We start from the raw sequence: 27767 nt of genomic DNA, 5'->3' as shown, positions 1-27767 counted from the left end.
TTGTGATTAGTCCAGAGAATGTGTAAGCGAAATGTTGAAATAGTCCTTTCCCCATGAAAGCGCTGGTAATTATTTGCGGATTAGTGAAGCTGATATTTACGCACACAACATGCTCTAGGGAAGTGTTTCAAATTAAGAGAAATCTGGAAATGTCTCCTGCCAATGCATGCTACGTAAAAGCAAGAGATAATCACTTGATTTTCTAGCTCTTGGCAGTAGATCCTTTTAATTAATTTTTTTCCTGAAAAAACATATATGGGCAATTCTTGAATTGTCTAGAACAATAATAGACTCAGGCAGAGTGTGGTTAAGTGACGTCACGTGAATCCCCGTCGTGTCACTCGCACTATCATCACAAGTCGAATGACTCATCATTCCTTAGTTTGTCTTAGTTTCCTCGGCAGTCCGCGACTAGGCGTCTTCCCACTACCCATGGGAAATATTTCAGGTAGTTGCGAATTCTTCCTGAGAACTGCGTAAAGTTTCGCGAACAGTTTGCAGTTGCAATTTCATCATAGCTTCCTGGGCGGAGGGAGGCATTTGTAAGAGTGAAGTACTCTGTTTAGGAAGGCAACGCAGCAACCTCGACCGGGGCTCCAATCTGGTTCTTTCGATGCCGGGCCCAGCGCGCAAACACATCAGGGCACCTTTTTTACAACTCTCTTTCGGCAGAAAGATGAATCTTGCCGGAAATCCTGCGGCTTACAATTCCGATGATAAATAGCTGAGCTGATCGTACACTTTTTGCCATAAAGTAGATAAAGCTAAAATCAGGGTCTTTTTAAGAGACTGTAGCTTTGTGATGAAAAAAATATCAGAACTTTTTGAAAAATGATGAAGAACGCAAGGGAACAAATAAATCAAATTAATCATTGGAGTTTTTTAACCACCACCGACTCCTGTGTTTCTTTATTTTCAATTTTTTTTTCTAATCTTAATGTCGTTTGAGCATTGTAAACTATTCTAAATTGGAAATGAATGCGTTCTCCAGTTTCACACCCACCGCTTGTTCCAAAAATAATCCTGCAATTTTGTCTCGAAATAGTGCTCTGCGGTCAAGGAATGCTGAAAACATTTTAGAAACAAATGCTAATCCGGTTCAAGTTTACAAGACGATGTTGTTTACACATAAATGTCAACAACTCTGACGCAAATATAAGTCTGCAAGTGAAGCAAAAAGCATGAGTTTGTCATGCACAGAATGTTGTAGATTGGTTTGGTCGTCATTGCCAAATAAAGTACTAAAATTGAAACTTTCAAGACGTTCGGGATTTCCTTTCGCCCCAACAAACGTCATTGTTTTCATGTGACGTAATCCGAAAGCTAAAGTAAATATATCTTCAAATCAATCATAGTCACCTTCATAACCTCAGAGTTGAATGAAAGCGTCACCCTCACGCAAGGCTAAGAAGGGTGAAACATGGCGCTCTTTGCTTTTGTAGCACTTGCTTTGACCTCACTTACCTTTAGCGAGATCAGTGCAACCTCGAATACTACCCTAAAATCTTCAGACGGCGCCTATAAACTGCAATGGAGATACAACAACAGCCAGTTGATTTTCACTCTCACTTGTGAAACAACCGGTTATTGCGCGGTGGCGTTTAGTGAAACAGCCGATGGCAAAAACATGGTTAGATATGATATAGCCGTGACAGGATATGCCTCTGGCGCTGGATACGTGGATGTGAGTAAATCTGCAATATTTTTCCTTATCAGTTCGTTTTTTTATTATTTTTGTTTAACACATAAACGTTTGCGTATATTTTGCCAAAATGCTTTAGCAGGCATTGAGATCACGCACGAATAGTAAAATAATCCTTACAGCCCGTATTGAAATCAATAACAAATGAAAACCATATATAAAAAAAAAACCGACATTAAGTCTTTCTTAGACTTTAGTCGTGTTCTGAGCGAGTTCATTAAAGGTTCTCAATCTTTGTCAGTTAATTGATATTTCCCCAGGGGGTTGTGTTTAAAGGTGCTCTCAGGTCTCCACCTGGTCTTTATTTGGCTTAGTGCATTTTCCGGAAAGTCTTCCTTTAAGTTGAGTTCAATACAATAAAAAGAAAAATGAAAAAAATTATTAAACTCTGAAAAATTTACTGTTAAGTTCGGCGAGCTGGTTTGTCACTCCTTGAGTCGCAAAAAAAAGGTTTCTTTATTAAATTATAAGAAGCGAATATATTATACTCCATTCCTTTGTTATTCTAATGTTTCCTAGGAGCTCATCTTTTACATTTTCTTAACAATGCATAACTCACGTATTAAGATTTTTCCATAGGATTATCTAGAAGGACTCTACATCTGACTGCGTTGTATTAAAAATTCAAAAACATCCTGACCCTTCTGGTTTGCCCTTACTGTCTCGAAGCGGACATGGCTCTTTCCAAAAGGCTTCTAAAAACTTTGAAAGCCTTTTTTGACTTAAAAATATGTGCCTACTTATTCTGGTTATAATCTCAACTCTACGCGATATTGAGGGACTTGTACAAAAGAGTTCATAAAACTGCCGACGCGACATCCTTAAAGACCGATCAGTATTTATTTACACGGGGTGACAATGGTTTTTGTTTCTTTATTGCAAGATTAGATGTTACTTTCCAGTGGACAAATAAAGGGGGAAAGGAAATTAGTGCGAGTTTTTGTTGCTAAGTTATCAACCAAAATACAAACAAAAAGATAGAAATAAGGAGCGAGAAAACAAAATATGTTGTTTGCGTTATTTGACCACGACCCTGTAAGAAATGTTTTTCTGCGAAATAATTCGTTCCTGTCTTTCAGAGACAATTTTGATAGACCCGTAGATTCCATTCCAATCAAGTATCAGACTAGGAGAAAACAAATAATCATTTGAAAAATATTTGCTTCAAGACGCCCGCGCTCCCGTTGATCACAATAAGAGGCAGATTGCTTGCATGTCTGGACATGTCACATATATTTAAAAAACAGACTAGCTGTATGTCAAGTTCTATGTCGCTTTAAAATTGAGCTTTGCCTCGCGAAATCCGAAGAAATTTTGTACGAATTCTCTTGGTGAACTAATATCTTATTATCTTCCTCTGATTCGCTCTCGTGACGAAGTGATAACATTTTTTTCCAAATGTGAGGATGGAATGTTTCTAGTCTAGTTATTTCACTGTAAGTGTCAGTTATTGTGACCACATCGCGTGGTTGTTCGTATGAAATTTAACGTGGGCAATCTTGCTAATTGACGGTCGACTTAAAATATTTCTAGTCGTAAAATTAGGTTTGTTTGGTAAACTAGTTCCCCATTACTCACTGGCTGATAATTTTGTAGGAAACGATCTGACTCGCTACCCTTTCAACCAATCTAATGCGAAACCAAAACCAATCACGACTCAAGCACTCATTTTTTCCTGGGCTTTTAGCTGACTAGATATGATTTATTTGAGTTATCATTACCCTTCTTGTATCTTTTTCTTTCTTCTGATTGGCTGTCGTGAGTACGTTAAGTTTGGTTTTACAATACTCAATCGACAAGATCTCTGGTAAATAGAGATTTAGGGTGAAGTTTTCAGTGGAAGCATTTTTTTAATTCGAAGCATCATGACAAATCTGAGGTGGTTGGACTTTGTTTTGACAGGATTACTGGAGCCAAGGGCCGGGACCTCCAACGAAAGATGTAGCACAAAATTACAAACTCATATCAGCCTCTGAGGCTGGTGGGAAGACTACCGTGGAGTTTTACAGGGATGCTGAGACGGGAGATGTCAAAGATGTCCAATTTAAGGTATTTATGACGATATTTAGTTGCGCGAAGATGACAAAAGTGCTCTAAATTCGCCTTTTCTAGTTTGTATTTAGGTCGATTTGATATTCTTTTGTGCCAGAAAGCCGAGTTCTTCGTGGCTCGAAAAGGATTCGTAAGGTTGAATTACCACATGATTAAGATGAGCACTTTAAGTTTTAGACTGAGTGAAGCCATACCAGTAGATCAGGCGTAACAGTTCTTGTCGGGTCTGCTGAGATTTCCAGGCGTTGATACGACAGGATTTGCTTTCCGAATGTACAGATATTTGTCGTTTGAAAGAGATATCATGCATAAAAAGCTTTTATAGGGAGGGGGGTAGGGAGGGCGGAAGTCTTTCAGGGGGGATGGGGGCGGCGTATCTCAGATTCCTCCCTCCCCGTCCAAAGAATACTCCGCAGAAAATATGGAAGAAAGATGTTCTTAGGGAACATGTCTGACCTGACAGACCACCATTGAACGCTTCCCCCCCTGCCCTCGACAAATTAAAACCTAGCCTAAGATATCGCAATCAAACATCTTTTTGCCAAATCTTTTGATAAAATACTTTTGTTTTCCCTTTGTGCAGAATACTACTGAAGTTAAAGTAATATTTGCCTCGAAGGCCAACAGTGATGCAAACAATAATCGCTTGTCAAAACACGATAAGACCAAAATATTGGATGGGAAGTATAACTTGATTTCTTTAGCGATGGAACTTACGCCGTTGCCATCAACAACAACCATACAACCATCGGCAACAACGATGCCGACAAAAGAATCGGTGGCTCCCACGACTCCAATGGCTCCTCCAAAATATGCAAGTGTCATGTCTCCTGATGGCTCCTTCAAACTCGAATGGACCTACAGTAACAGCAAGCTGATGTTCAAGATGACTTGTAAGACAACCGGTTGGTGTGCTGTAGGATTTACCACAACACCTGATGGAAGAGGCATGAAAAACTACGATATAGCGGTGGCTGGGTTTGCCTCCAATGCCGGATATATCGGGGTTGGTATTAAGGAAGCCTGGATGAATGAACGAATTGATTGACGGACTGAGTGACAAGCTGATTGGTTAGTTAATTTACTGACTGGCGTGGCCAACTGACCAACCTACCGATACACCAACCGACTGATTGACTGGCTGGCTGGCTGACTGGCTGACTGACTCAATGACTGGCTGACTGGCTGACTGACTGACTGACTCAATGGCTGACTGACTTATTGACTGACGGGCGGACTGACTGACTGAGTGACTTACTGACTGACCGAATGGCTGACTAATTGACTCACAGAAAATTGACCGAGAGATTGACTCCATGAATGACTCATTGAGCTAATGACTCGCTGACGTATTGCTAATGAAAGAGCGACAAAATAGGGAATAATAACATGCAATGAACTTTCATTTTAAAGAAAAAACTAAGTAGGGCACGCTAACTTTTAACAAAATCTACAAATATGCACTTTGAAAACAATAGCTTTGGTCATAATTTGCCAACAGGATTACTGGAGCACGTCCTTATCAAAACCACCCAAAGACCCGAAACAAAGCTTCTTCCTCACAAAGGCGAGTGAAAAGGACGGGAGAACCACGGTGGAGTTCTACAGGGATGCTGTGACAGGAGACACCGCTAATGATGTGCAGTTTCAGGTAAGATTCTTTGCCAGACAATGCAAGCTCTAAAATTCGTCCTTTCGTTCCCTCGTTCCCTCGTTCCCTCGTTCCCTCGTTCCCTCGTTCCCTCGTTCCCTCGTTCCCTCGTTCCCTCGTTCCCTCGTTCCCTCGTTCCCTTCGTTCCTTCGTCTGTTCGTTTGCGTTAATCACCTACATGTTTTTTCCGTCAATCATTATCAGAGCGATACCGAAGTAACAATTGTGTGGGCTTTCCGCGGAACGGATGCAAACGTTGACCTGTCAAAACACACAGTTGCCGGACTATTAAGTGGCAAACATAACTTGATAAAGGAAGCGATGGCAGCAAAGACTGGAACTTCACCCACAAAACTGAACGCCAGTCATGAAATTTTCCCGTCTATTACTATTTTCCTGGCCGGCATGAGTGCCTATTTTCTTGCATTTTAACCTCCATGATAATCTTTCAACATAAAACATAAACATAAAATTATTTCATAATAATCTTGAAACCAAGGAGTAACTTTTTATCAAGTTTCGATAGTAAACCTGCACTGCATTAGTTTTACCTTAGTGCTTTCCCCGTGCAATCGGTCTGTAAAACTCACAAAAACTTCTAAAACATCGCGATGTAGTCACTGCCTTTTCTTTCACCTGCGGGTTTCAAAATTTGCCTAACATGCTTTTTTTATAGCTGTAATGTTTTTTTGTTCACGTTGTGATTACTTTGGCTTTTGTTCTGTGACTCTATGTGCCTCGTTCACGTCAGCTGAGTGGGAAAAGTTAGAGGTTGCTACGCATATTTCTTTTTCTTGCCGAAGAAAAACGGGAACAGTTTTATAGCATAAAAAATAAGCCTAAATATTCGAAAATAATGAGTTTTAAAACAACGTAATCACATGCTAGACAAAAAATAGTTAATTGTCAGAGGAGATAGGAAAATGCACTTCTAAATGTGACTAATTCAAAAGCGCGTTACCCGGAAGTAAAACCTTTGCCTCAGGAGTTGAAAGTTACTGAAATTAATGAAAAATAGCCGAACAGAGAGGGTAATGGCTGAGTACATCATAGTTTTGTTTACCTTACCGAGTACTGCCCTCTTGGTAAGGAGAGATCGCATTGAAGGGATTGATGTGATTTATTCCAACATAAGTGTTACTTTATCCCTCGCTTAAAGCGTTTGGTACTTCAATATATCCGCTTCTACTTTTGTATTAAAGCTTTTTTTGTCTCTTACTTGGTTTGGTTTTTACCAGTCTTTTTATCTTGTCTATATTTAGTATATACTTAAATGATAGATAGCGTTGAAGGCACGCTCTGATCCGCTACTCAAATTCCGAATATCCTCTGCTATTCACTTCCGAGTAACGCACGCGGAGTTTGCGCTGGAAAAGTTTGTAATCATTGCAGGAATACAAGAGTTAAAATCATCGCTTTGCGTTATGTTACATCACTGTTTTCGCGGCTTGGTGAATAGTATTTAAATATAAAGCAATATCTGATAGTCAAAGATACTTTCTTCTCATAAGCAAGGACATTATATTGTGGTGATTCACAATTTTAGAGGGATCGTGTCATATTTCTTGGGTTGCTTTAGGGCTCTTTAAAATTTCGCCTGTATTTACTTTCCACATCACGTCACGCCTGAAAGACATCCCATCCGAACATTTTTGAACTTACGCCCATAAATTCAAGTCCAAAATCAATTTGTAGTACGACTTCGAATTCCAAAAAGGTTTGTCTATTCGCGCTAGTCTTACTTGCTCTTTCGTACTGAGCGTGGAGGGACCTAGCGGACGTACTCAACATCAGTAGAAAGGATTTAGGAAGGGTGAAAACTGAGACACATCACAAGTAACTATCACAGGAAGGTAAAAAACATATGAAACCACATAAATACTGTCATTACTACCATAACACTGTTACAGGGACAAGCAAGAAGGAAGGCGAACGCACATTGGTGTTCATTTCGTACGCAGTAGGGAGAGACCGCTGAGATAATTGAAAAAAGAAAGAAAGCTGTTATCAACTTTAAAAAAGGCTTTGCGCCACTTTGCTATATCTAGTATTTTATTTACCATTAAAACAGAAGCAATATTCTTGAGAACGTTGTACAAATCATTATTTTTAATGTTTACAAAATTTATAATAAGGAAATAGTGAAATAAAAGCTTACACAATGAGGTTGCTATTTTCAAAGCGTACCAGATTGTTGATCAACATAAGGATGTTCAGCCTCAGGAAAAAAATCAAATACGTTAAGTTCTCTTTGTTTCTAACTTAAAATTTACTCAAGAAATTGGGACCCAAAATTTAGAATTAAGTCAAAAGTATTTGCGATTCAAAGAAAATGTTGTCTCTTCCTACTTGCAGACAGCTTCTGATTTTTAACTCTAAATCTGTTTCACTCATTCAGAAGTGATCTTTCTCTTCTACATAGTATAATAATGTATCTGGTTTCAGCGCATAGAGATTGTAAAAATTCGCAAAATATTTTCAGAGTTTTCTAAGTGTTACATATTACGCTGGCATCCTCATAATGACCACAATTCTCGATTCCCCAGCCTCTATGTGCACAGTTTACTAACGAAGCTTCTCCTCCACGACAGTTTACGTTATCCATCCAGATGGGGTCAGATCCCTGACCGTATCGCGCGTTTTCAGGAGCTGATGATGCACTGGGAAACCCAAGCTCACGGCACACCACATTAGCATCATTCATATCCCAGTAATCATCACACACTGTGCCCCACTGCCTATTGTGATAAACCTCCACGCGGCCATAGTTAGCGCCACCATTCACCAAACGGATTGACAAACACTCCACACTGGCGTCCCTACTGTGTGTACAATCATGGTCTCCCCATCCACGATGTCTACAGTCATATACATGAGACTCACTGCCTGAGCATGCCAGGTCGTCCATCCAAATTGGACCAGTACCTCGGCCGTGGGTGGCGCCACTGTAGGCTCGCTTCGCTCGTGCGTAGCCAAGCTGCCTACACACTACATTAGCATCGCTGATATCCCACGCATCGTCACAGATTGTCCCCCACTGCCCACCATAGTAGACTTCAACCCTTCCAACGGTAGTGTTTCCACTGATACGTAAGGATCCTGCGGTAAGAACTGATAACAGAAGTGAAAGAATAAGTACAAAGTTCATAAATTACTTAAGATAACTGACATTGTTCTTCTATAACATTAACTAACCGTTTACCGGATGACTTTAGATGAGAGTAAATTCAGCTCTACAGCCTAGAGCCACCTTACATTATAAAAATCAGCGGGTGGCTCTGAATTGTTAATGGTTTGACTAACCTTTTTTCTTAACTTTTTTCCCTAACAAAACTATTAGCACTCACGGAACTTGTTTATCGAGTAACACGTACATAAGACTTAAAACTAAGGGTGTTTCTAAGAGGAAATCGTATTGCTATGGTAGCGTCATACGTCAAAGCCTCGCCTCAAAGTGGTGAAACATACCTGAACATTTACTTGAAAAATAATTGTGCTACGATCCATCAAAGAACTAATATTTGAAAAGCTTGTTCCAGGCGTTCAGTTGGTAAAACTACGATGGTAAACAGCGTGATAGTAGCGGAGGAGTGAAAAAACGAGGGAGGCTTGGGCCGGGTCATGCGACCCGACCCAAACTCCCCTCGCTTTTTTCACGCCGTTTACTATTGCTCTTAATTTTACTAACTGAACGCCTGGGACGGGCTAGTTTTTTAATTATAATCTTGAACCACCTTGTGTTAAGGTTTACCTCGATATGTGGCTTCAAAACCGTCGTACGTGTTTGCCCCATCAGACGAAAACTTTACGTAGAGATTAACAGAAGAACTCGTGATGGGTGGCGGGAGAGAAGATCCACTCATTTTTCTAATCAGAGGCGACGACAGCGACCCACCATCGTACACAGACACGAAATCTGCAGACGATTCAGTACGAAAACTGAAGAAGACAAGTTCTATTACTGCATTGGAAGAAAAATTCCATCGACAATCCTCATTGTTGCTATATTGCGAGGCACCTTGAGTTATTCTGATGTATCCAGATGTATTTGTTGAGGTTGATAACATGCAAGAGCTTGTTGCTGTCAGGCGTGGAGCTGTCGGAAAATAGGAAAATATAAGTAAGATAGGGCTTAAAGAGGTGGAAAAGAAGTCTTATCATGGACCAAGTACAGCCTCGCAAGCGCCATTACTGAAAAGCATGATGGTAAAAATCCCAGCGTGCGTGAGACATGAGGTCCGCAAGCGATCGCTCGAGCTAGGCCGAAAAAAGCCGCGCAGTCCAACGTGAGGTAATACAGAGTAACAAACGCAAAAGGCAACAGCCAAATGAAGTAAATTGACTCGGTCAGTTGAGGCCGAATGGGAAAATATTTGGCTCGAGACATGACATACGGGCTGAGCACAGCATTTAGCCTTCCCGCTCGGGAGCATGGCATGAGAATGGAACGAGACGAAGGGTGTAGACTTTGAGATAGAGTATTTCCACGTCTAGAAATAATAAGTTACCACAAACCCAAACCATTAAACCTTGAAAGTTCAATTGGAAATGAGCAAAAGAGAAATTCAAGGTAAAACGTTAATGGCCGAGTGATTTATCACCTTAGTTTGCTGCATATACTTCTAGAAATTTTAGCATATTCTTCGGTCAAGGTGATTAAGATATGACTGTCGCAAGTTATAATCTTCGGGGTTAAACGAACTTAGGTCTTGGAGAAATGGTTTTAATTTCACACCCAGTAGCCCACAACGAGCGAAAATTACCTGTTAGTCCTTAGAACAGATTAGACATAAACCTTGTGAAGCTCACTGAGAGAAATAAGCTTGAGGCTCTAGCCCTGAAGTGAGAAAGGACGAGCCAACCAACTATCACTATTGCCGATTATTTTACCTTCACATTTCGCCTTTCCATCCCCTACGTATCCTGGCAAACAGCTGCAGTTGTACGAACCAGGAACATTCACACATTGGCCTTGAGCATGACATGAAGATGAACCAGAGCTACACTCGTCAACGTCTGTTCAACAAAAGATCTGAATTTCATGTCATGACACGACGCGCTGCCTATTTACAATACAAGCAAAACATTTGGTTTAATTCTAAAATCAAATCGAAGAAAATATGGCCAAATGTTTCCTTGCAAACATGAAAGGCTGAAATGATAAATAAAAGAGCTAGATGAGAATAGTTACACTTGTTACTTCATCTACTTACCAAACTATAAGGTCTATAGATACAAGATACTTGACGGAGAAAAACAACCAGTCTCTTTATTCTAGCCAATACACGACAAAACCTGGCTGAGTTCATAACGAAAATATTAGATATAAAACACTGTTTTAGACCATTTAATCAATATTTAAACAGGGACATCACATTTAGTATAGCTAGTTTAAAGAGAGCCCTGTTAGACGTTGGCTATCTATTAGTTACATCACTTATAAACCTCTGCAACTTCTTCCGTTAAGGCGAAATCCAGCTGGACATTGGCAAGAGTACGAACCAAGACTATTCACACAAGCGGCGTTGACCGGGCATTCATGAGCAAATTCCTTGCATTCATTGTAGTCTACGAAGAAAAATGTAAACAGAATCTTTGTGTTTTTAGTATCACTTCTCAGCTGATATTTAGCATCATTTAACAAAGCTGTGTATTTAGTTTGCTAACGAAAGAACGTAAAGGAGAGAACTGTGACTGTTCGGGGAAGGGCTGTAATTCTCAGTCAAAATGTCAGAAAGATTTTTAAGAATTCCTTCAGAGTGCTATAATCAAACTATGTTTAGCAACTATAGGATGTTTTGAAAAAATAATATTCCTTATTATAATGCATAAAATATCTTTGTTAGCGCGTAACAAACACATTAATCCCCACTGGGCTTGAAAACATATTTGGCTTTTTATACTCAGATATAAATTTGAAATTAAACCAAAAAAGGATAAGTAATGTAGGTACGAATCGGGTGCGCTTTAGAGTTAAGTTTTCCATGCAAAAAGACTTTTCAATTTTGTTTTGGTAAAAGACAGCCAAAATTAGTATATGAAGAAAAAAAAATAAATAGGGGTTTAGCAAAGATTTGACATCACCTGAAAGTTATTTCAAATAGCACTCTTTTTTCATGGCCAGAATATTGGAACTACATTCAGAGCTTCTAGATTTCAATTTTTTTCCTTGGAGAGCATGCCTCCAGACTATTCTAGGGGGGAAAAGAGATCGTAAGGCCCCTTCTCCGGGAACAGCCGCCTATTACACCATCGGAAGCCGCGTATGGGAAAAGGTATTGAAACCCGTGTGTTATAAAATCCAGGAAAGTATACGTGTTCCTCTTTTTCTCATAGAACTTTGCTCCGAGTAAAAACAATTTTACCATCATCCGGATGACCTACCTTTCTTGCAAGTGATTTTATGACAGTCTGTACAATTAACATTGTTCCATTTATACTCATGATTTGCAAGGAAACCAAGAGTATGGACGCAGTCCTCATCATGAAAATTGCTTGGTTGATGGCTCGCCCAGTAATGGAAATTAAACTGTGATCCATCACTCCACACGAATGTACCTTCAGTGCTCCTGTTAGAAAGGCCGAGCCAAGAGTGGTCGCCACCATGGAGACTCTGTATGTATACATTTTCTTCTTGACTGTGTATGCTGGGAAGATTAGCCCCAAGAGTGGCGCATGCTGCCTGGCTGCCACCCCAGGAATCACAGGAAGAAATTCTTCTGTAGCAGTATCCCTTATAATAGGCCCATCCTTCCTGACATATGTCTTTTGAGGAAAGGTTAAACGCATTTATTTCAATCACATTTTCGATAAGAAAACATTATGATGCACATGCTTTTTGTCCCAGCATGATTTGTATTGTTTACTCAGGTAAAATTCTTTCTGTCTCCTGTTTTCTGTTTGTTTGTTTGTTTGTTTTCCTTGGCTTGCTTGTTTCCTTGTTCGTTCAAAATTAAAACCTAATGTTGATCGTAAACTTATGGTGCAAACCTCTAACTCACGCTCCAAAACACAGTCATTTAGGATACCACTTACAAAACACCAATTCACAAAATTTTACATAATTTCCATTTCTACCTTGTTCTACATCGCCAGGCGGTGTTTATAAAATCTTACAAAGCAATGAGAAGGGAAGAGGGGAGGTAAAGAAAACAAGTGTCGCAAGATGCGTCAGGAAACGGACCGCGCCCCTTGATTAAAATAAAAACACCTGACAAGATTACCTGCTAATACTGCATATGATACAGTGAGTGGATCAAAGCGGTTGACAAAGACTTCCTTGACACATATTCTAAAGCCAGATGTGGAGATGTACTGGTGAAAACAAAAATTAAAGGATATAAATACATCTTAAAGAATTACAAGGCTTACAAGACAGACGACAGAACTGCTTGAAAATTCGTATTTTATCATTTGAAGGGTATCCGCACATGGAGCTCTCCTTGTCTTTTACTGCGATATCCTGGATTAATTAAGCAATACGTATAGCTAAGTCAGTTGCGGCATTAAAATGGCATGAAATGATATGATATTCTCGTCCGATCGTTCCTCTGTATGATTAAAAAGTAACAGTTTCTGCTTGCTCTGTTCAGTTTTATCTATTCATTCTTACACAGTTTCAAATTACCTCAATCCAGCTCACTATACCATTGCATTCTGCAGCAGCATTTCCTCCAGAAGTAGAATGTTTAGCAGTCAAAAGTACGGTTGGGGATTTGCTGTAACTACCAATGAAGCTCACATTCTATGGTCAAGAAAATTAAAGGTGAGCAAGTGTGTTTAGATTCAGACGTCAGTAACTCGTAAAACCTTATGGCCAATATTAACTTAAGAAAAATCAATTTGTTCACTGTATCGTCTTTCATTAGCTAACAGAGAAAAATTGGAGGATGGAAACAGGGTTCTCAGTTACATCAACCATTTCTACCCATAGCGAATGAAGACAAGCGAATCAGTGATTGTTAAGAGTAACCCCATTTTTCTTTCCAGTGCTTCCTCCGTTTTTCGCTCTCTCGCTTTTCACTTGTCTCAGCTTAGCGAAAGCCTAGCACAGGTTAGACTTCGCCTTGTTATACACCCCATTGAAACTTCAAATTACCTTACAGAAGGCAAAGTTATGATTCTTAACAGGCGAAGCGTTGTTTTGAAAGCTGACATCATTGTGTTCCCTAAAGAGCGGTCTCTGAAGAGAATCAAACGCCAGCCAGTTCTGTAGGAAGGTACAAAAAAGAGAGAAAAATCATCAGTTTTTTTCACGGTAAATTGAGTTTCAGTCGAGCATTGAAATGAGTCAAAAGGACCGGTCGGGGAAAAGGAAAAAATGAGAACTTAGCGTGGAAAGAATCAAACTGCCTGATATGTGAGTTTTACCTTTTAAATGCAAATGCCAAATTCTTTGCGAAATTCTTCTTTCCTGCCGTGTTCATACTGCTGAGGAAAAGTTTTTATTCCCACCGAAAAATACTTTCGTAACAGAGACTCAATCTGTCAGCTTGAAGACGCTTTCTTTTTCTTTCTTAAATGGCAAATAAATTCTGAGCATCTCCAAAAAACTTGAACAATCGGCTTATTCAACTGTTTGGATTAAACTATATTACACCTTATTAAACCGCAATGCAAATCAAGCTAGTTATTTGTATGTTTGATATTACACATACCTTAATAGGGCTGGTTTGCCCAGCCGAAATATGGCACTTTAAAGTAAAAACCAAACAAAACAAAACAAAAACAAAAAATAAATAAAAAAATAAAAATATATATCCTGTAGTTTCCTGTTCCTATATTTTAATACTTGCCACAGAGATGTCATCATGAACCCCTGCAAAGTCTTGAAACTCTCGTAGACAAATCTTAAACGAACTCGCTGAGACATCTTCCAGCCACACGCTGGTAGCATCATGTTTTAAACCTGACCTGTAGTGTTCAGCAGTTACAATTACTGTTGGCGAGGCGAGGAACTTTCCCTAAAAAAAATAATTCGACGGGGATGTAAGGTGTATATTCAAGCAGAATGAATTCTCCAGATTAGATGATAAACGTGACCTTGCGTTGATTTATGCCAATTGGAGGCCGACCTGCGAGACACAGGAGCCTTCCCCCCCTCCACCTCTTTGGAGCGCGTTTAGGAGTACGCCCCGAACCTGTCAGACCCTGAACCTGTTAAGGAAAATAAATCCGTATTTTCGCTATTCTGATGAAAACAATTGACTTAGAGCATATCGATCATTTAGGAGGCAACGTCCTGGCAGTATGTTTAGAATTACGGTGAAATGAAGCAATTCTTTTAAACACAAGAGTACACCAGAACTATCAAGCTTGGGTTCCAGTCCAAAAAGGACTCCTATGATACGCGGTACACCCTGTTCAGGCCAAATAAATGAGTCCCCCCTCCCCCGCCTCCCCCCATCTTTTACAATCCATCAGTACAACATTTAACATACGCTTGGAAGGGTAATTGTTTGACAACTAGTTCCAGTCCACCATCTGGAGAACTTTTCTTCGCCAGCCACACCCCCAGAGGGAGCACCCTGATATGCGACCCAATCAACGTCGGCAAAGCTATCAGAGGGGTAATCATTTCTACCAGCTCGAGTGACACAGGCTGTGAACTGCGTGATGTTAACATTCTCAACCCAGGGTGTAGTGGCCTCGTGCACGATTGCGGGATCAGAATAATTAAAGTGATTAACAGTAAGTTGAACGTAGATTTTCTTGTGAGGATAAAATATGAAAGGATCGAAGGTTATGGATTCACACTGATTCTCTGCCCAGGAAGGGACGTTCCGAAACTTATGTCTTCCTTTCTGAAGTGGAAAACCTGAAAATGAGCAGAAACAATTTAGTCCATGCCAAATCCACTCAGTAAATGGTACTGTGAGAGGACTAAGTTATTGTTACAAATGTAGATATTTTCTTGCACTCTTTGGTCGATAAGCATTTTTTATTATGATTTAATACAATGAAATAAATGCTACATGTACAGTGGTTGCTCGTTTCTCATCATCAAGCAGAGTACTAACAAAGTTCCTTTGAAGCAACCAGGAGACCCAGAGGAAGTTTCCATCAGGTTACCGCCCAAAAAAGGACTGAATTTGTCAAAAACCAGTTTCATAACATTATGTTCCAAATGTACGTGTGTCTGTTTAGTGACGCTCTCACTTGAGTTACCTTTCCTGTTAAATTCAGATCAAAATCTGTCTTCCTCTACCTTCAACTTCACGGTTAACTAATTAGAATCATACTTCTGATACCTGTGCAACTTCCCGGATGATAATAAGAGTAGTTTCCTCTTGTTGTACAAATTTCTTTCTCCAGTAAGCAGAGATTTCTGAAAGTACGGCCGTTGGAGGCACAGACTTGTTCTTCGAATGATGGGCAGCTACTTTCACAGCGACATATGACCTGCTGGGGACCCAAGGCAACGCAATGACTGTGATTTTTACAGCTTACATTCCTACAGGGCTCGAGGTCTGCAGAGAGCAAGCATTTAACACTGTTATTAAAGAAAGCTATATTGGAAAACGAACAAGAAGAAGAAAACACAGAAAAACACGGAAATGGTTGATTTTATACGTTAATTACCTCCGATGACTAAATAGTTCACATTTATATTTTCCCTCTGACCACCATAGCCTGCGTCATCCTTAATACAAACTCGAAAGTAAGACTTGGTTACTTCCTATCAAACAAAAAGGTCGCACAAGATAAGATCTTCTCATAAAAATTCCTTCATCCCAATAAATGAGGTGGAAGGAGGGTCAAGGGTCAAGAGGTATGAAAATTATTGTGAGAAGCCGAGAAACATCAGTCAGTAATCGTATTGAATGGTTAACACTCTTCTTTACTCCAAGACGGAAAATACATCGTGTATTATAGATTGTATGAAAGTGATAAATGAGCAACATATACATGCCACCATATCTTATTGAACTAGACTGACAGGTTGATGGATGCATGCATGTATGCATTCATGTATACTTCATGCATATATGCAATACATGCATGTATACAAGCACACATCCATACCTTCATACATACATGGGTGTGTATGCATGAGTGTATGTATGCATGTAAGCACGCACGCATGGATGTATGCATGCATAAATGTAGAAGGGAATGAAATGATGGATGGGCAGACGAATAAATGGATGGCTGGAGGAGTCATTCAGTTTCATTTGTCAGTGATGAAAAAAAACTTATCAAGGGTTAAATGCAGCCTTCTTCTCTCTGTAAAGTTAACATCAATTTTTTTTTCATAACTTCTACAACCATAGCAATTAAGAAAGTGTACAATAGGTTGATATACCTCCAGCCAACTGACTAAGGGACCTTTGGCTTGACTTCCTACGTTAACACGGTTGTTGCGTCCATTGAGTACAGTTGTGAGAACAACTGGTGGCTCGTAAAATGGGTTTGTGAAGTTGATGTTCTGCAATAAATGTGCAAAAAAAATCAATTTGGTGGAAGAGATGCAGATCTGATGATCAAAACGTACCTGACAGACTAAGGATAACGATACTATATTACTGGGAAGACATGAATGCGCGCAGTGCCATCTCTTATTTGAACATACCTTGCATAAGGCGTAACTGTTTCTTGCATTTGGTGTCTCATATTCAGAAAACATAACTTCCGAAGACTCTTCTGCTCCCCACGAAGATGGATGATTCACATATGCCATCCAGTTCTAGGATTCAGTTGAAAATAAAGACGTTGACAAAATAATTTTTCAGTCCATTTTCTTTCTTTCTCAGAATTCACAAGTGACTCACTTCTTGATGACCAAACTAGCTCGTCTCTCATAATTTTATTCGTATGAATATCCATTAGTTAATTGGATAATAATGAGTGAAATAGTAGATCACTCGAGCTGAAGTTAACTCCGCTTAACTCGGATATTTCAGGCGTTGTTTCCCAGAAGGATGTCATGAAATGGTCTGAAATTGGACAGGCGCAACAGATGCTCTTCCAAGTATAATAAAAACAGAGTAGTGAAACATAGCCAATGTTGATGGTCTGCCTGTGGCATTTGATTTTAATTTCCAAAGATATAGGTAAACTAACCACACCAAATGTTCGAAGCTCAAAAATTACTGTTTAAAAGGGTGAAATATTTTCTAAAACTTTTATTGGAACGAGAAGAAAGTTTATTAAAATTTTGATTGAACATGCCTGCAACAATATGCTTAACCTGAGTTTTATTGGGTTTATATCGAACATCGAACCGGTCCCACATACCACCACAAGATTGCGATGAGGTCCATCAAACGTCCTTGATTCCCTCAGACAAACTTTAAACTGACTTCTGGAGAGGCTTTCAATCCAAACACTCATTACGTCCTGTAATTGGTTTGAAGCAGTGTGTTTGACAGTTACTTGCACTTTAGGCAGCTGTGAGAAGACCTGATATGCAAAACTCCATCTATGAGCATATTTCATTTCTATGGTACCCACTAATATGGTTAGACGAGCTTTCTACCTCAGCAAAATAAAGGGTTACCATCGCGCTTATCAAAAATTTCAAGGGAAGTGGTTGCCTTCTGATCGTGGTGATGTCTCGCATCAAACGGCTGCGGAGGAGACTACATATTAGTTGAAGACTTTTAATACTCTTGATGAATTTGTGAACATCATGGCGAGACTTATCAACCGAAGTAGACTCCATTTATACATTACCTGAGGAAATGTGACCTGTTCACATTTTGTTCCAGTGGTAAACAGGCCGAAGCTGACTTTTCCATGATAAACTCCCGATTGTGAACCGTGGAACGCGAGCCAATCGATGGTGGTGTTCCCTTTAGAGCTAGATCCTCCTTGCACCAGACAGGCTTTGAAATCAGCTGCAGTGACATCTTCAACCCAAACAAATGCAATATCGTTGGCAATAGATGAGATATTTCCATGGTTAAGAGAAGCGAACACATACGGAGCTCCACCGGAGAAACGGCTGCTAAATGTCACTGTCTGACAATGGCCTCCGCAACTTCCCTCCTGATTGATGGCAAGTTTTCCTGTCTCAACTCCTAAGAATAAAATTTGAAAACTTTCTGGTGCAATTAACCTATAAGTACTCGGTTACGTGAGGATTACTGTGGAATTTATTGAATGCTACTATAGGGTTTTGTAGGGATTTTCCAGAGGCTGTTTATCTACTGCAGAATTGAATAGTAAGCGGATACTGATGATACGAGATATCAAGATACTTAGAAAGAGGTCAAGATACGATAAAATTTACGATAAAATTGCATGTCTCAAATTTTGTCTCATTTTACGAGACAAGAAAAAATCACCTGTACAACCCCGCCGTTCTTTTTGATAAATTATTTTCATTTTTTCCAAATCCGCTATTCTAGATAACGATTATAATCTAACATCTAATCTATAATATAACGATCTGGTTTAGTAGAGGTCAAATTGCCTCGAGAGAAAAGCGCTGACCAAGAGCAGTTTTCAAACCATTCTCTTTAACAAATAGAGAAGCCTTGACTGTGCTCTGTTCTGTTATAAAGCACGCAGGAAGCGGCTAGAGCACGAAAGAAGTGTAGGGAGAAACACGAGACGTAGTCGAGTGTTTCTTCCCACTTCTTGAGTGCTCTAGCCGCTTCCTAAGTGCTTTATAACAGAACAGAGCACAGTCAAGGCTTCTCTATTTGTTTTATAATAAAGAATCTGTTAAATCACCCAAGCATTACATTCGATTTTCAAAACAAACTTTATTACCAAAGCGAACAACAGTGTCGTCAGCATGCTCTATACTCTCATAAAGCACGCTACAGTAAGCCAATCAGAATCCCTGTTAGAATGGTTCAAATAATCTGATTGGTTGTACAAGACTAAAGCTGTCAAAAGTGTCAAACCATCAAAGTTCAAAAACCATCAAAGTTCACATTCTACGATAGTTTACAAACTAAAATAGTTCGGCAAGTCGAATTTAACACTCACTTTTGCTTGAAGTTTTTAAGTCTCTAATACAGAATCTTGAAGCGAAATGATCAGTGAACTTCAGCCGAATTATGGCTCATAAAAACACGTGAGTTTTTTCACATGACAAGGTAGAAAACAAACTGTTCAAGGCGAGTGCTTGTTGAATGAACGACAGCCGAATTCACCAGAACATGAAGATCGCGCGGGATGACAGCGCCGCAAAACTCGGCTGATGTGACTTTCCACTCAACGTATCGGAAAGGATATCAGAGCAAGCTCTTATTTTTTCACTCGAAGGGCGGCCGATGTAGTTTCTGAGGCTTGCTTTATTGTAATGACTGGAGATCGCCATGATGAGCGAGCCTCGATGAACTTCAGCATGATCATATTCGCTCAGACACCGTCATGATTAGTATGAATTTTAACAATTATGTCAGTTTGGTTATATTTTTCATCATTTCTGTTTTTTTCTGTTTTGTTTTTGAACACTGAACTTTATATACTATACGAGTGTTAGCTGTGTTTGATTTTTATTACCGTACGTAAGCTTGCAATCTAACTGAGCGTGAAAATCTTTAAACTCGGAATGTCTATTTTGTTTTTCCTTTGAGGATTTTCGTATCTGCTCACGTTTTAATAACGTAAATCACGGCACCTGGTATGTTTACAAACGTTTGTTTGGTTCTTCTGTTGCTACTTGCCGGCTCGCTTGTTCCGAAATTTCACCTTCAATTGTCGGAAAAAAGCTATAAAGAAGTCCCGGAAAAGGTCGAACATAGTACAATATGGCAGATGGCGTGGCAGCTTTAGCTCAGCTCTATGCTCTATACTCTCATAGAGCACGCTCTTTCAACCAATGACAGCGCGCGTTATATCCGAACTTTATTATAAACTCCAATAGTCCAAGTTGACGTGCACATATTTCATCCAAAAACGTGTCAGCCGAATTCGATTAAAAAATTCAAAAATCTCGTATGTTCATGAGATGGATAACGAAGCATAAAACGAAACTTTCTGGCGATGTACAAATAAAGTTTACTTGGTTGGGGTTGTATCTTTCTTTCGCAAACTTGAATTTACTCATTATGGCGAGAATTCCACTGGAATATCCATTATTCCCGGTCTAACATGTGCAAAAAGTCTGCAAACCAACGCTTATTTCGCGTGAGCCGATCAAATTGCATAATTTAGTCGTACGATCATGCGGAATTTTCCAGAAAAAAAATTGTTGATAATTTGAGTAAGAGAAAAATTCCAGACTTTTTGATCAAACTAAGTTCGGTCCATAATTGGGGAAACATTTTTTTTTTCTATAAAAGCTCGACTTCTTCTCACAGTGCGTCCCACACCTCAGACTCATGATCAGGCACTTGGTCATCCCATAATACGCCCGAACTTTGAATATTTTTAGAGAGGCAGTAAGACCCAACATACTACCCGCTAACTGCAGGGATTTTTTACTCTGATTGAAATTTGAACATATCGAGAAGAGAGAAAATGAAAGGTGGAATCACATGCTTCCCGGGTGAACGCATTGTTTCATCCTTCCCCAAAAATAAGTTGATTTATGAAAAAATAAAAGAAACCAACTATCCATTATATCAATCTTAATCATGGCCTTAAAGACGAACATTCTGTTTACCCATTTTTTAGCTCACTAAGCAGAAGTATATATTTTTTTCTAACAGTAAATAACACTGAAGATGACTCGGGAAACTTAGCGATTGTCAAAAGCAAATAAAGACATTGATATACATCGCTTTAGTAAAGAAATTGAACGAAAAAAAATACCTTGCACGTGCGGTAAGTAAAAGCAGAGCCAACTCAAAAGAAACACGCCTTTGTTCCTAAAAAGCATCATTGCTCTCAAATTTTGAAGTGAACACGACCATTTAGAAACGAACACTGTCACAGAAAGGAATGAAAAGTTGCTATTAGGCAAAAGTGCTTCTAGACATTGAATGACAGGTATCAATCTTATTGGAGTGGACGTCTGTTTCGGTTTGACTGATCGGCAATTTTACTCTTCGTTAAACAGAAATTAAAGAGCACGTGGAAACTGATACAAGCTGTAAGCAGCATCCTCGACGAGGCAGCATTTAAAGTTTATCTATACACTACTGAATTCTTTCATCTATCAAATTGAATGTTCTTTTTTTTGCAATTTCCGAGAAATGGAATCGAATCGCAACCTTTTAAATGGGGGTCAGTGAACAAGCAACATAACTTAACTTGATTTAGAAACTGACTTTAAAAGATATTACATCCGTTTAAGTACTTGACCTTGAGCTAAATCAATAGATGGGATGGTGAGACAAGCCAGAACACATAAACTGAAAAACGCAAAATTAAGACCGTTTTTTTGCATCCTTTCAACCTAAATCTCTTGCTACTGGTAGATTCAAATTGACAAGCGAACTTACATCCGCGATGATGAAAAGTTGCTCATTGGAAACGAGCTCATAATGATATTTATTTTCCCCTAGTCGTTTAGGAATTATTCTCAATCTTTAAAATGATTTCAGTGTGCAAATTGTTGTTGGATGAGACTTGTTTTAAATTTTCAAGCAAACTGCTTGTTCGTTGCCCAAGTAAATTTATGTGGTGGCTTAAAGACTCCGGGAATGTGACTCGACCAGCATCAGAAATATGAATTTAAACTGCTCGAAATCACTTCTCATTCTGTCCTTGACAATTTCTCGAAACTCGCGATGTCTTCCAAATATCTATAGTAGTTTTGAGTTTATTTAAGCCACAATGCAGCCGAAAAAGAAGCAAATGCGATTTAGATATAACTAAACGCTTTGGTACCCATTAAAGAGACATAAATTCATGTTTATTGAACGCCTCACATTTTAAAGTCAAAGGCTATAACTATAAAATATACAACGACGATAGAAAAGGTGATGAAAGCGCATGAATACCTTCAGTAACTATAACCTTCAAAGGTTACCAGTGTAGCAGAGAAGACAATCCGAACGCACAATATATATCACGGTTTAATCAAATGAAGTACGTAATCAAAATTACAAACGAAATAAGAAGATCGGTGTGAAATCGCAGATGAGGAGGGCGAAGTACGATTGAAGATAGCGTAGTTATGATTGATAGTAACGTTGTAGCTGAATTTGTGTGGTTTGAACTAAAAAAAATGCACGAGAAACTAAACTAAGAAAATATCCCTGACAAATGTAACACTAACCTAATTAACAATGAAGCGATTATAAAGGGAACTGAAAGCGAGAAATAAATCGATGTACGTTAAAAAAAAAAAGGAAATATCTTAAATGTGAAATAAAGAAAAATTTACTTTGCTCTAGCTCCTAATGATTGTAGATGAATCGCCGATAACGGATCGTACATGAATGGCAGACAAAATTGGTGGCGTCGACAGCAACTTATAGCGATGAAATCTGGTACATGTGCTTAAATGAAACTGATTGAAATAAAAACTTATTAAGTAATAATCATTAACCAACGAAGAAATAATAGACCGGAACAAACATGACGCGTTTCGAAACTAACAGGAACGAGCCTATCCCTAACACTTTGCATACCAAAATAAGCTCCCCTTTGCATACCTAATAAAAAAGCTACGAGGGATCAGTTTAAGATTACCTTAACATCTAAACAAGGTTTCGATAATGTGGTTACTGTATTTCCTCGAATAAGCTCCTGGGAGCTTATTCAAAATTTTGGCTTAAGGGAGAGGCGCTTCATGGAAGGAAGGCACTTAGTCGAGGGGAGGGAGACGCTTATCATTCCCCTGTACTGATTTCAATCTAGTTGAGGCTTAACAAGGTTTTATGCAAAGCGGCAACAGAGACAGGTTTTCCTTCCATTCCTACTATTTAAGAAAGTCAGGGAGGAGGTGTCTAGGAGTCGGTGCATTTTCTAGGGTGGGTGCTTATTTCCAAGGAAATACAGTCCCGTTATTGCCTTTTCTTTATATTTTCTAAAAACGGCTCTTAGAAATCATAACCACTGCCGCTGAGGCCATCTTCAAATTACTGTTAACGTGTGTTTTGTATCATGTAGAACAATGCAATGCAAATTCATGGAAAAAACGCGCCTCATATGATGAGTTGACAAGTTAATGAGATACCTAGAGGTAAACCTTCAGTTGTGACCCTGAAAGTGGATATAAAATTCCAGGTTTAAAGGTTGCTTGTTCTAGAAACAGGCTATTGAAATCTTTAAGAGGAATCGAAGAAACTGTGTAACCCACTGAGCTATTTAAGAGCTAATTTCAACATGCATCATACAAACAGCGGCAAGTCTCTAAAATTCGCTTTCTCTCCTACTTTCATATTTTGTAGCCCAATATGTCCTAATAATTGTGGTGTAGTTTTTTGGTCAAAATATATTTCGGTTTTCGAGAATTGATTTTTTTTCGTTCGAACGCTTAAATATGCAAATTTTCATCGTGAATATAGCCTGAGTTGTGTGACCTCATGTAACGAATTTGCTTGATCTCCGATATTTCTGTCAACATAATCCTTTGCTTTATCACCTAAACTTAATCCCCTGTCATTATTGAAGCTGGCAAATAAATATTTATTTTTTGGTGAATATTTTTGTCCGACATACTTTTTTTTATGTCGAAAAGTAGCATCAAAACAAAGACAATTTTAACAATGACCGATATGACAAAATCTACTGAGCTTCTAGCTTTTAAAAGACAAAAGGATAGTTATAAAGTTACTGTAAACATTTCCTTGTGTATTAGTGTTGTTCTATCTTGAGACGAACTTCAAGTCAGGCCAAATTTACTTGCTAGCAACTATGAAATGTACATGGTGTGCCTACTTGTCGCCACCGTTTATTGGCATAAATCACTACAATTTGTAAAAAAAATAACACTCTTACCTTAATTATTTATGATTTTATAAGACCAGTTAGTTGTTTCGGTTATTGGATTACGCTTGGGTATTACTTTCTAAAATATTACTCTCAGTTACTGTAACCTGACTAACGTTTCAACCGAGAATCTCTATCGTCACTGTTATTTTTCTTATCATGCCAAAAGCACGCCGCTTTTCGTATACTATGGCTTTCAGGATAAAAGTTCTCGCGGAGGCTAAAGCTGTACAAAACAGCTCGGAGGTCGCTTGAGATTATGGACTTAGCGAGTCCATGGTGCGACGCTGGAGACGAGACCAGGCGACTATTCTTTCTGGCAAGCTTAAGATGCCTGCAAGACTGCCTGTCAATTTTCCAGCACGTCACGTAAAGAGCGCTGCAGTCACGGAATTTACGGTCATTTCGCATGAACACTAAATTTGTACTTGTTTTTGAATTCCGAACCCTCGGCTATAAGCCAAAGCCCGTTTCTTGTGAAAAAATCTCCCAAACTTTTGTGTCAATTACTGAAAAATCGCTTGGCTTATAGGTGAAGAAATACGGTAATCGTTGTTTCAGTAGCAGCGCATATTGAAATTTATAGTGTTCTGGCGGGAGAGCAACGCGTGATGCTCTGGGAATAAAAACTCTTACGGGCCTTTTACATAATTTGGGAATGAGTTTTATTCAAGAACGAGTTCATTCCGGTCGCCGCATGATAGCAGAGTAAAATTATTCGAAACGAGTCATCAGACGATCGGATATGAGTGAGGCTGCTTGTCTTACCTTTCAGGGGTCAAAATCAGTGATCTGGTACCTTTTACGATGTCTCAAACTTTAGTGGACTACCAGAGACCTAGCTAGTACCTTTAGGATGTTTTTCGCTCAATAAAATACCTGAAATAAGCATTACTGGGACGATTTTAATGATCTGACTTGAGCCTCTGGAGCATATCGATAAAGGAGTTTTTATTTTTAGGATTTTTCAATTTTTTGTGTTTAAATTGGTACTATTTAGGTGTAGACATCATTTGTTGCCACTCCCACACGGATAAGACTCAGGTACCTTTTATAGGGATCATTTTCGAAATTTCCGCCCTCTTATGTATAGGGGGTTCCTCGGAGGGTGCTGATACGGGCAGCACACTTGAAATTTAGCAAGGACAAATTTTGATGTGATTTTCGGTGAAGAGAAAAAAGTTTTGTCTGCAAATCTCCTTGTTAGCATGTAAGATGAAACGCTTATCCAACAGATCAATTAGTTAAATCAGTATATAGCTTGTCAATCGAATTGACTTTCGCGAACATTTTTTGACTTCCGCCGGCAATGGAATCATTGATGGATCTGGACATTTTAGTTTTCTGAATACAGTAATTCTTGGAAGGTTTTCATAGATATGCAAAGAGGGGAAAAAACCCATCTCTTGGTAATTCGGAGGTTGATTCATCTTTGAATTTGTATCACGCTAGTCATGCAACTGATGTAACGATGTGGAGAAGTTTTATAAACTGCATATTAAATCTGGCTAAAATGTGGTAGAGTATAACTTCATCATCGAAACAGCTCATAAAATCATAAATAAATGAGGTAAGAGTATTATGCTAGATTTTTTTACAAACTGTAGTGATTTATGCCAGTAAACGGTGGCGACAAATAGGCACAAAATGTATATTTCATAGTCGCTAGCAAGTAAATTTTGCCGGATTTTGAGTTCGTCTCACGATAGAACGACACAAATACACAAGGAAATGTTTACAGTAACTTTATAACCATCCTTTTTTCTTATAAAATTAAACTAGAAGCTCAGTAGATTCTGTCATATCGGTCATTGTTAAAACTGTCTGTTTTGATACTACTTTTCGACATAGAAAAAGTATGTCGGACAAAAATATTCACCAAAAAATAAATATTTATTTTCCAGCTTCAATAATGACAGGGGATTAAGTTTAGATGATAAAACAAAGGATTGTGTTGACAGGAATATCAGAGGTCAAGTAAATTCGTTACACGAGGTCACACAACTCGGGTAATATTCACGGTGAAAATTTGGATATTTGAGCGGTCGAACGAAAAAAATCAAAAAAAATCACAGGGGTGCTGTGACAGGAGACACCCCTAATGATGTGCAGCTTCAGGTAAGATTCTTTGCTAGACAATGCTGGCTCTAAAATTCGTCCCTCGTCCCCCCGTCCCCTCGTCCCCCCGTCCCCTCGTCCCCCCGTCCCCTCGTCCCCCCGTCCCCCCGTCCCCTCGTCCCCCCCGTCCCCTCGTCCCCCCGTCCCCTCGTCCCCTCGTCCCCTCGTCCCCTCGTCCCCTCGTCCCCTCGTCCCCTCGTCCCCGCGTCCCCGCGTCCCCGCGTTCCTTCGTTCCTTCCTCCTTTCGTCCCTCCGTTCCTTCGATTGTTCGTTTGCATTATTCACCTACATGTTTTTTCTGTCAATCATTATCAGAGCGATACCGAAGTAACAATTGTGTGGGCTTCCCGCGGAACGGATGCAAACGTTGACCTGTCAAAACACACAGTTGCCGGAGTATTAAATGGCAAACATAACATGATAAAGGAAGCGATGGCAGCAAAGACTGGAACCTCACCCACAAAACCGAACGCCAGTCATGAAATTTTCCCGTCTATTACTATTTTCCTGGCAGGCATGAGTGCCTATTTTCTTGCATTTTAACCTCCACGATAGTCTTTAAACGTAAAACATAAACGTAAAACATAAACGTAAAATTATTTCATAGTAATCTTGAAACCAAGGAGTAACTTTTTACCAAGTTTCGATAGTAAACCTGCATTAGTTCTACCTTAGTGCGTCCCCCGTGCAATCGGTCTGTAAAACTCACAAAAACTTCTAAAACATCGCGATGTAGTCACTGCCTTTTGTTTCACTTGCAGGTTTCAAAATTTGCCTAACATGCTTTTTTTATAGCTGTAATTTTTTTTTGTTCACGTTGTGATTACTTTGGTTTTTGTTGTGTGACTCTATGTACCTCGTTCGCGTCAGCTGAGTAGGAAAAGTTTGAAATTGCGACGCTTATTTCTTTTTCTTGCCGAAGAAAAACGGGAACAGTTTTATAGCATAAAAAATAAGCCTAAATACTCGAAAATAATGAGTTTTAAAACAACGTAATCACATGCTAGACAAAAAATAGTTAATTGTCAGAGGAGATAGGGAAATGCACTTCTAAATGTGACTAATTCAAAGCCGCGTTACCCGGAAGTAAAACCTTTGCCTCAGGAGTTGAAAGTTACCGAAATTAACGAAAAATAGCCGAACAGAGAGGGTAATGGCTGGGTACATCATAGTTTTGTTACCTTATCGAGTACTGCCCTCTTGGTAAGGAGAGATCGCATTGAAGGGATTGATGTGATTTACTCCAACATAAGTGTTACTTTATCCCTCGCTTAAAGCGTTTGGTACTTCAATTTATCCGCTTCTGCTTTTGTATTAAAGCTTTTTTTGTCTCTTACTTGGTTTGGTTTTTACCAGTCTTTTTATCTTGTCTATATTTAGTATATACTTAAATAATAGATAGCGTTGAAGGCACGCTCTGATCGGCTACTCAAATTCCGAATATCCCCTGCCATTCACTTC

General features: G+C 39.2%; 2 protein-coding genes across 4 annotated transcripts; one reads left to right on the top strand and one right to left on the bottom strand.

The window, feature by feature from the left end:
* Positions 1-1305: 1305 nt before the first annotated feature.
* On the top strand, positions 1306-27642 carry LOC113685579 (uncharacterized). Of its 3 annotated transcripts, none has more exons than XM_089196628.1 (5): positions 1306-1684; positions 3605-3751; positions 4338-4760; positions 5256-5405; positions 26622-27642. In XM_089196628.1, exons 1-5 carry the CDS (start codon positions 1421-1423, stop codon positions 26847-26849), a joined length of 1212 nt encoding a protein of 403 aa, XP_089052754.1. In that variant the 5' UTR covers positions 1306-1420; the 3' UTR covers positions 26850-27642. The 3 variants fall into 3 exon arrangements, with proteins under 3 accessions (XP_089052754.1, XP_089052753.1, XP_089052755.1); XM_089196627.1 differs by lacking the exon at positions 26622-27642 and adding an exon at positions 5610-6623 and having other exon boundaries at positions 1312-1684; XM_089196629.1 differs by lacking the exon at positions 26622-27642 and adding an exon at positions 7316-7445 and having other exon boundaries at positions 1318-1684.
* Positions 7440-21243, bottom strand: LOC149051101 (uncharacterized). The gene is made up of 17 exons (XM_089196626.1): positions 21120-21243; positions 18081-18427; positions 17643-17807; positions 16978-17091; positions 16711-16833; positions 15987-16083; positions 15656-15874; positions 14846-15222; positions 14201-14368; positions 13504-13614; positions 13033-13149; positions 12629-12719; positions 11790-12170; positions 10851-10973; positions 10296-10421; positions 9157-9501; positions 7440-8516 (listed from the first exon to the last, which is right to left on the bottom strand). The coding sequence occupies exons 1-17, from the start codon at positions 21187-21189 to the stop codon at positions 7894-7896; spliced, it is 3597 nt and encodes a 1198-aa protein (XP_089052752.1). The 5' UTR covers positions 21190-21243; the 3' UTR covers positions 7440-7893.
* Positions 27643-27767: the final 125 nt, after the last annotated feature.

This window comes from Pocillopora damicornis, chromosome 2 (assembly GCF_964200805.1).
Source record: "Pocillopora damicornis chromosome 2, jaPocDami1.2, whole genome shotgun sequence".
In the NCBI taxonomy this organism is placed as follows: domain Eukaryota; kingdom Metazoa; phylum Cnidaria; class Anthozoa; order Scleractinia; family Pocilloporidae; genus Pocillopora; species Pocillopora damicornis.
The sequence above is the reverse complement of the archived record's forward strand: the minus strand, read 5'-3'. Positions and strand labels throughout refer to the sequence as shown.